We start from the raw sequence: 10,369 nt of genomic DNA, 5'->3' as shown, positions 1-10,369 counted from the left end.
ATTTTCCACCAAGTAAAGATTCTTACTATAGGTGAGGTCGGCTATCAGGGCGCTCGTCATCCACATAAAGTAGCAGGCATAGAAAGACGACTCAGCAGTTCCCACTTCTGTTTTTCAGGGGAAACAGGAGTTGGGTTAAATACTATATCCCTGAAAACCGGATGTTAGCATTTTCTGCCGACTACGCATAGGCTATCCACATGCGGATCAGATGAATTAAGTATCTCTGCCCGATCGATGCTGCTACCGTCTTTCACTGAATGTTTGCCCCATCCAGTGTCTCGCTGTGGATGGCGAGAGCACTTGCAGTTGTACTTGAAGCACTATACCGCCAACGTTCTAGCCACTGGTTTTGTAAGGTCACGGTCATTATGACACAAGTCACGCCAAATTTCTGATACAAGAGGCCAATCCATGAGGGTGAATGAACTCAACTCATGTAAAACTAATTAAATATCTATGCATAAGGAATTACACAAAACAAAGACAAGTACACACACACACAGGAAACCTAGACATTTAAATCTGAAGAAAGCATTTTATTATTCAAGTCAATCGGATTAAGTCTTCAAATCAAAAAGGTCATTACCATAATTCCAATTTCCAAAAAGTTAATTTGATAAAACTACCAACATACAATGAGAAAATACATTAAACTATATAAAAATGGTCAGTGAGTTTGACTTACTCTCGGTATTGCTTCTACAACTCTCCACAGCAACACAGTTCATAAGAACTCTGAAAATGAACACAAATCAGTGACAAAAATTGAAGAGAGTTCATACAGTAACATTCTGTACCTATCACTCCAAATAAGCAATGCCTTCGTGTTGCACTTAGCGACACACATAACCACGAGTAGGTTTCAGTTGACCTATTGAACACTGTCTGGCTTTTGTTTTAAAAAACCCTGGTAAGTTAGTATTGATAACGTCCTCTCTTTCCTACATGACCCCAACCAGCTCCACCACCTCTCCCGCCACTCTTACCCCCTCCCCAACCACCACCTCCCCAACCCCCTCTGCCGTCTTGTCTCTTCTGCCAGGCTGGCATCTCAGGGAGGGGGGCGTCTATCTCAGAGGGCCGGCCGCCTCTATCTGGCACCCTACCCATCAGGATCTATAGAAGAGAAATACAATGGTAGGTCAATGACAGGACAATGGATGGAGAACATTTTAGTCATTTATGCTGCACTTCCACCTAAGACGTACCCCACCCCATTGTGTTGCCTGTGTTTTATGTTAATGCTAGCTCTAGTATACTTGTGTTTCCATCAGGAGTGTGACACTAAATACTTGGGGCAAGCATACTCAACAACCTCTGCACCATGGGCTCCCGAGTGGCGCAGCGGTCTAAGGCACTGCATCTCAGTGCTAGAGGCGTCACTACAGACCCTGGTTCGATTCCAGGCTGTATCACAATTGGCACAGCGTCGTCCGGGTTAGGCCGTCATTGTAAATAAGAATTTGTTCTTCACTAACTTGCCTAGTTAAATAAAGGTAGAAAAAACAAGACAGTTGCTTTGTGAGGTGTTAAGGTTCACAGGTAGCTATTGTTATGCAAATGACAGCTGAAAAATACCAGTAGCTTGGCTTTGGCCCCAAGTCAGAGCCACGGTCCAGTGAGACATGGGTGCCAGTCCGCATAAATGGAAACAAAAAAGTCTGAGCCTTTTGGGTAAAACACTGGGGTATATCTAAGATGGAAACTCAACATTAGTGAGATTCCACTGCTGGGTACTTGGCCTAAATGCTCAAGACTTATGTACACTCATTAGACATTTGGACACAATGTACCTTGGGTCACATTCCATTCTGGAAGGCTACAGTACCTTATTGACAGCACAGGCAGTATTCGCTCTGCTGGAGCCACTGCTGGTCTTCACCACGTTGCATATGTCCTCCCTGGCTGCCAGCAGGTGAGCCATGCCTACAGATGAACTCTGGGACAGGGTGTGTCTCTTAGACTGGTAGGCCCTGGCCATGCTATCAACTCTCTCCTAACAGACAGACAAGACAGTTTGTTGAGCATAGGASACGCACAATGACACTCTGCATAGAAAGAGCAGAAAGGGAGTAGCCTGCCGATTTAAGGGGGTCACTAAAGTTGAGACTATCAAGATACACCAGAGCACTCCACCTGCCTTGGCTCTCTCTGACCAGCCGAAAGACTGCACAGTGACGTCGAGCCGTTTGATCAGCATCCTCCGCCGGCACTCATACTCTGAGGACAGGCCCGTGTTGATCTGCTCCAGCCGCTCCTGTGGAGACAAGGCCCATATTCAATGCACACTTGGCATCCCCTCATGCCTTAGCAGGAATTATACCCTTTGCCCCCACAAAAATGGGTGAAATTCTGAATGCAGTCTGCTTACCCACTGTTCACTGTCGAGAGATTTCTTCAGAACTGGCTTTCCAATGTGATCCTTTGGAAGCTCTTGAAGCACTGCGTTTATCTGGAAATACATAGTGCTTTCAGAAAGTATTCATACTCCTTGACTTATTCCACATTTTGTTGTTACAGSCTGATTTTAAAATGGATTAAATAGATGTCTCATCCATCTACACACAATACCCCATAATGACAAAGTGAAAACATCTTTTTAGAAAACGTTGCACATTTATTCAAATACAGAAACAATTTCATAAGTATTCACACCCAAGTCAATATTTTGTACAAGCACCATTGGCAGCCATTACTGCTTTGAGTGTCTCTGGGTAAGTCTCTATGAGCTTTCCACACTTGGATTATGCAACATTTGCCAATTATTATTTTCAAAATTCTTCAAGCAGTCAAATTGGTTGTTGATAACTGCTAGACAACCATTTTCAGGTCTTGCCATATAAACTGTAACTTGGACTCTCAGTCTTCTTGGTAAGCAACTCCATTGTAGGTTTGGCCTTGTGTTTTATATTACTGTCCTGCTGAAAAGTGAATTCATCTCCAAGTGTCTGGTAGATAGCAGACTGCACAATGTTCTTCGCCTAGTTCCATTCCCTTTATTTTTTATCCTAAAAAACTTTTACAAGCATACCCATAACATGATGCAGCCACCACTATGCTTGAAAATATGGAGTGGTACTCAGTAATGTGCTATATTTGACACAAATATAACAGTATTTTGGACTAAAAGTTAATTGCTTTGCCACCTTTTTTCCCCCAATACTACTTTAGTGGCTTGATACAAACAGAATGCATGTTTTGGAATATTTTTATTTTGTACAAGCTTCCTTCTTTTCACCCTGTCAACTAGGTTAGTATTGTGGTGTAGCTACAATGTTTTTGATCCATCCTCAGTTTTCTCCTATCACAGACATTCAATTCTAACTATTTTAAAGTCACCATGGTGAAATCCCTGTGCSGTTTCCTTCCTCTCTGGCAACTGAGTTAGGAAGGACGCCTGTATGATTGTAGTGACTGGGTGCATTAATACACTACCCAAAGTGTAATGAATAACTTCACCATGCTCAAAGGGATATTCAGTGTCTGCTTTTTATTTACCCATCAACGTATAGGTGCCCTTCCTTGCAAGGCCCTGGAAAACATCCCTGGTCTTTGTAGTAGAATCTGTGTTTGAAATTCACTGCTCGATTAAGGGACCTTACAGATAACTGCATGTGMGGTGTACAGAGATGAGGTAGTCATTCAAAAATCATGTTAAACACTATTATTGCACACATATTGAGTCCATGCAACTTATTGACTTAAGACATTTCAGCTTTTCATTTGTAAAGATGTCAAAGTACATAATTCCACTTTGACATTGGGGTATTGTGTGTAGGCCAGTGACAAACAAAATCCCAATTTAATCCATTTTAAATTCAGGCTGTAACAACATTTGGAAAAAGTCAAGGGGTGTGAATACTTTCTGAAGGCACTACCGGATACAATGCATCTGTTGAATACAAAGACAATGATAAAATCGATGGCTATGCATTCAGGACTTTCTTTTGGGTTAACGAAGGCTGTTTTTGCAGCTTTTGTATATCAAAACTTCTGAGCTCAGAGAGGAAGTGAACACACCTTTTTCCCTATCCCAGAGAACAGCTCTGCTACTCCCTGCTCTCTTGGCTCTGGGAGCTTCAGTGTTTCACAGATTGCCTGGACATCATTTCGGTCTTTGTGTTCTTTGTCCTTAGCAGGTCGTCTCTTTACTATCTGTGCAGCTTGTAGCTCAGAGCATAAAAACACTGCAGAATAAAGATAGGAGCCACAGGTAAAAAAAAAAAACATGCAAAATGAAAACTCAAGACCTAAACCACCCGAGCCATGGCCTGTTCACCCTGCTATTATGCAGAAGGTGAGGTCAGTACAGGTGGATCAAAGCTGGGACTGAGAGACTGAAAAACAGCTTCTATCTCTGCCCTGAACTTCGTCACTCCACTAGCCTGCTACCACCCGGTTACTCAACCCTGCACTTTAGAGGACGCTGCCCTACTGTATGTACATAGACATGGAATCACTGGTCACTTTAATCATGTTTACATACTGTACTTTAGTCAATGCCACTGACATTGTTCATCCTAATATTTATATATTTAATTCCATTGTTTTACTTTTAGATTTGTCTGCATTGTTAGATACTGTTGGAGCTAAGAACAAGCATTTCGCTACACCCACAACAACATCTGCTAAATATGTGTATGCGACCAAAATAATTTGATTTATATGAGGAAAGGTGTAAGTCTGAACCATGGCAGAGCCGCAACATACCAAAAAGGGTATCATGGGCGGTAGGTAGCTGGTTAGAGCGTYGGGCCAGTAACCGAAAGGTTGCTAGATCGAATCCCCGAGCTGACACGGTAAAAATCTGTCGTTCTGCCCCTGAACAAGGCAGTTAACACACTGTTCCTCGGCCGTCATTGTAAATAAGAATTTGTTCTTAACTGACTTGCCTAGTTAAATAAAGGTTAAATWAAAAAAAGAACATGATGGTACTCAGCCCAGTATTCTGGACAGATGGCCAATTCAATACTTACATACTAGCTTTAGATAATCTTTCTTATTCTGCAGCCCTTCCTGTATAATCCCGGAAACAAGGCCTTGATAAGGGCACTGCAACTCCTTCAGCATGCCACTCATCTCAAACTGAAGCCCACCAGTGTCACCTAAACACACGTTTCAGAATTAACATAGCAATGGCAATAGTATCCYATTTAATAAAACACTTTTCGATCAAATGGGACAGTGAGAGGTGATGTCTTTTGGCTCACCCGAACCTGACGAAATGCTCTCTTCCAGATCACATAGCGGTTTCAGACGGGATGCTAACCACATGCATAGGGTGACATACTCCGTTGATAACAGTCCACCTTCACATGCTCTGACAAGCCTCTCCTCAGTCTGCAGAGGTCCTTCATACCTGRGCACCAACAAACAATATGATCTAGCTGTACGCTAGCATTGAATCATAGCTATAATAGCACTTGGATGTTGTATGGATGCATTTGCGAGGGAATAAGCAAAGGACCCTTATATTTTTCTACCACTGTCTAGAACGACTACACTAGTTAAGCATACTGAACAAAAATATAAAACTCAACTTGCAACAATTTCATTGATTTTCCAGGGTCACAGTTCATGAGGAAATCGGTCAATTTAAATCATTTTCATTAGGTCCTAATCTATGGCTCACGTGACTGGGAGTACAGACATGCATCTGTTGGTCACAGATACCTTAAAGAAAAACGGGACTCAGGATCTCCTCACAGTATTTTTGTGCAATAAAATAAAATAAAAATCGGCACTGGGTTGACATCAGCTCTTCTACACAACACCATACACGTGGTCTGCGGTTATGAGGCCGGTTGGGCGTACTGCCAAATTCTCTAAAACAACATTGGAGGCAGCTTATGGTGGAGAAATGAACATTCAATTATCTGGCAACAGCTCTGGTGGACTTTCCTGCAGTCAGCACACCAATTGCACACTCCTTCAAAACCTGAGACGTCTGTGGCATTGTGTTGTGTGACAAAACTGCACATTTTAGAGTGTCCCCAGCACACGGTGAACTGTATAATGATCATGCTGTTAAATCAGATTCTTGATATGCCACACCTGTCAAGTGGATGGATTATCTTGGCAAAGGAGAAATGCTCATTAACAGGGAAGTAAACACATTTGTGCAGAATATTTAAAAAGAAATAAGCATATGGGACATTTCTTGGATCTTATATTTCAGCTCATGAAACCAACACTTTACATGTTGCGTCTATAGTTTTGTTCAGTGTATATTGCAGTGTTGGGGAAGCTACTATGAAAATATAGGTTTACCAAGCTACCAATTACTTCACACTTGACGAAGTTAAGCTACACTAAAGCTCTAGTAAATATAGTTTACTTAACTAAAGCTATTATGAAAAAGTAGTTGACTACATCCAAACTACTTAGTGAAAAATGATCATATGTAAATCAAAAACACTTTAGGGTCATATGTTAACAGAACGTGTAATAGAGCACAGTATGAGTCATAACACCCATAAAACCTAGCGTTCAAACAGGAAAATGGTTCCAATTGTTTTTTCACCATTCATTTTTTCCATAGGGGATTTTAGAAACACTTAATATAAGGGCTGTGTTTTGTGTAGTCTTACCCTGGCCTGATGTTTTGATAACCATGTAAATCTCTCTAGGACAAGATAACTTTTATCAATATATTAACCTGTAAAGCCGAAATAACCCCCCCCKAAAAATTGAAATACTAATTAACTGCTAGTGTCGCTATCATATAGGACAACAAATACCATGATGATCTGGACAAGACTGCCGAATCGAGGCAAAGGTAAGAATCTCTGGATTAACGATCTAATGTTAGCTAAATGTAGTAATGAATAAATTGGCAACATTTCTTTAAATTGACAATTCTGTGAACTATCTTGTGCAAGTTTGAAATTGACACAATACCTGTTAGCAAAGGAGTCTGCTAGAGATGACGTGCAGGAGCTTGCAGGGATTTGTAGTTTTGCATGATGTCTACTTTGATGCTAATTAGCATTTTCGAATCTGAGAGTTAATAAAGCCGAATATATTGATTAAAGTCACCTTGCCCGAGAGATTTACATGGTTATCAAAACGTCACGCCGGGGTAAGCCTACACAAAACACAGCCCTTATTTTAAGTTTTTCTAAAATCCCTTATGGGAAAAATGTATTGTGGAAAGACAATTGGAACCATAACCTGTTTTATGGGTATTACTATAACGTTACCTCCACTGTGGTACTCTATTCAGCCCATTTAAACACAAAAACTATGTTTCAAGGGAGAAGTGGGCAGGTCTGATGCCGAAAGAGAAAGGAAATGATTTCCTACTTAACCCAGAATTGATTTTTGCACAAAAAAAGTGTAGTTCCAGTAGTTASCTAGTTAACGTTACACCACTGCTCTATATGGCACATTTATTAAAACACTAAAGTTAGCTAGATACCTAGATTTGAATTTAAACTACCACCAAGCTACTGCAAATGTAGTTAAATTACTAGTTGAAATACATGTAGTTCACTACTCCCCAACACTGTTACATTGTTAACACCCATGCTAGCGGGCAGCGTCATCGGGTGGTGTTGTTGTTGTGCATAATATACTTGCTTACCCAACTTGTTCCAGCGCATCTAAAATATCACTTTCCATTGTGGTAGACAACAATATCAGAAGATTCCTTTTACTTTAAAGATGTAACCGATAGGAGCTTGAGTGTGACATTGTGATACAAACATATCATTATCTACGAGCTAACCTAGCCACGCCGTTTTGAAAAACATGCCGCGAGTTAGGTGTAACGAAAATTAAATCCGTAATGGAACATGCATCTTGGTTAGTTACATTCCGCTTAGTGTGTTCCCGCTAATAACTTCCCGGGCTATCGTCACATCTTCCGTGGACTAAAAAAGTATAATAATATCATCAAAAAGCGCACTATGAAAAGGGAGTTACATGACATCCCATTCTGAATTATAATTTACAATTCATTTATGTGAATGAAAATGTTTCATTTGTGTTATGCCATGGCCCATGATCTATAGATAATGCTATTAATCTACTATAAAACCATAACTATCTGTCAGGTAATTCAACAAAATACTATTATAGTATAGGTGACTTTCACATGGGAAAACCTTATGCAATGAATTTCACTCGAATGGAATGAATTGGTACTATAATAAACCCATCCCGCTTACCAGTCTTGATATTTGCTCAATGAAAAATAACATGAGTACAAGTTACCACTAGCTAGGGATAGCCTAATACCTGAAAAATATTCCTGTTTAAAGGGAAGCTCAACTCCAAATACGGCCTTTGTCCAACCCCTTCAAAGAAAAAAAAATACATTCAGGTGAGAAGTTGTGGGTGGGGGCAATTGTTCTTAAGTATTCATTTTGTGGGAGGGTTAAAGTAGTTGTACCTGATGCCAACACTTTCTCACCAAAGCATCATGAGCAAATATGGCTCAGTCAGTTAGCGCACAGTAGAATGGATCCGACATCTTGACATTGCCATTTGCAGCGTAAATTCGAATCCCCCATGTGGCGCAAAAATATATTTGAAATGTGGATTCACATTTGTTGCGGTACTGTGTTGGTAAGAAATGTGCAATCATCACCTTGAAAATGAAGATTAGGAGGTCAATTAAATCCAAGCGTTGACTGCTCAGATAAAAATGATGACATAAAGAGCCGTTGTGTTGAAACACCGTGCGATGTTTAACGGTGAGAATCGCAGAATGGTGAACATACTAAATGACTGAAGAGTTTGACTGTGTGATATTAGGTGGCTTCTTGTGTAAATATTTTCCGTCTGGATTTTAATGATTTGTATATTCACATTGTAGTATTTAGTAAAATGCTTTAATTTAAGATTTTTTGTAAATACTGCATATATAAATCATTGATCTCTTTCTCACCCCTGTTACATTACAATTTTGTCATACCATTTTGGAAAGGTTATGAAATATGAATTTGATGTTTGAGCTCAGTCTGAAATGTTTAGAGCAATCATGAGAATATTGATTTTAGTTCAAATTCTGAAGTGAAACAATACTTTTGATAAATTAAGAGGCCACTGACAGTGTCCCTTTCAGCCTTTAATATAGCKAAAGTGAGATTTTATATTTCTAATTATTGAATTAGTTTGAGGGACATATGATTAATACAGAAATGTTGATTTTATTACAAATGTCTGTTATAATCATATTCAGACTACTTCCATAGCATCCATTACAGGGTTGAAGACAAATGGTGTCCATATCAGAAGACAATGCCAAGAGTGTGCAAAGCTGTCATCAAGGCTAAGGGTGGATACTTTAAAGAATCTAAAATCTATTTTAATATGTTTAAAACTTTTTTAGTTACTACATGATTCCATATGTTATTTCATAGTTTGTCTTTACTATTATTCTACAATGTAGAAAATAGTAAAAATAAAGAAAAACCCTTGAATGAATAGGTGTGTCAACTTTTGACTGGTACTGTCTGTGTGTGTGTATATATATATATATATATATATATATATATATATATATATATATATATATATATATATATATATATATATATAGAACGCGTCTCCTACCTGAGCGGTATGATGGCTGCGTGGTCCCATGGTGTTTATACTTGTGTACTATTGTTTGTACAGATGAACGTGGTACCTTCAGGCATTTGGAAATTGCTCTCAAGGATGAACCAGACTTGTGGAGGTCTACAATTTCTTTCCTGAGGTCTTGGCTGATTTCTTTTGATTTTCCCATGATCTCCAGCAAAGAGGCATTGAGTTTGAAGGTAGGCCTTGAAATACATCCACAAATACATCCTCTAATTGACTCAAATTATGTCAATTAGCCTATCAGAAGCTTCTAAAGCCATGATGTCATTTTCTGGAGTTTTCCAAGCTGTTTAAAGGCACAGTCAACTTAGTGTATGTAAACTTCTGAACCACTGGAATTGTGATACAGTGAATTATAAGTGAAATGGGGTCTGTAAACAATTGTTGGAAAAATGACTTGTGTCACGCACAAAGTAGATGTCCTAACCAAATTGCCAAAACTYTAGTTTGTTAACAAGAAATTTGTGGAGTTGTTGAAAAAACAGTTTTAATGACTCCAACCTAAGTGTATGTAAACTTCCGACTTCAACTGTATGTAAATAAGGTATTTCTGTTTTGTATTTTTAATGCATTTGCAAACATGACTAAAAACCTGTTTTCACTTCATCATTATGGGGTATCGTGGGTGTAGACGGCTGAGAATTAAACTTTTTTTTTTTTTTTTTTGAATAAGGCTGTAATGTAACATGTGGAAAAAGTCAAGGGGTCTGAATACTTTCCGACAGGAAAACTACCCTAAGCACACAGCCAAGACAACGCAGGAGTGGCTTCGGGA

The 10,369-nt window shown here is 39.4% G+C and overlaps 1 protein-coding gene across 1 annotated transcript; it reads right to left on the bottom strand.

Moving 5' to 3' along the window:
• Nucleotides 1-518: 518 nt before the first annotated feature.
• On the bottom strand, nucleotides 519-7,791 carry LOC111963412 (protein FAM98B). The gene is made up of 8 exons (XM_023986831.2): nucleotides 7,589-7,791; nucleotides 5,214-5,362; nucleotides 4,980-5,108; nucleotides 4,024-4,190; nucleotides 2,375-2,455; nucleotides 2,144-2,260; nucleotides 1,832-1,999; nucleotides 519-1,119 (listed from the first exon to the last, which is right to left on the bottom strand). Exons 1-8 carry the CDS (start codon nucleotides 7,624-7,626, stop codon nucleotides 919-921), a joined length of 1,050 nt encoding a protein of 349 aa, XP_023842599.1. The 5' UTR covers nucleotides 7,627-7,791; the 3' UTR covers nucleotides 519-918.
• Between the last annotated feature and the right edge of the window lie 2,578 nt (nucleotides 7,792-10,369).

This window comes from Salvelinus sp. IW2-2015, linkage group LG4q.2 (assembly GCF_002910315.2).
Source record: "Salvelinus sp. IW2-2015 linkage group LG4q.2, ASM291031v2, whole genome shotgun sequence".
Taxonomy (NCBI): domain Eukaryota; kingdom Metazoa; phylum Chordata; class Actinopteri; order Salmoniformes; family Salmonidae; genus Salvelinus; species Salvelinus sp. IW2-2015.
Note: the sequence above shows the minus strand (reverse complement) of the source record. Positions and strands in the feature narration are given on the sequence as shown.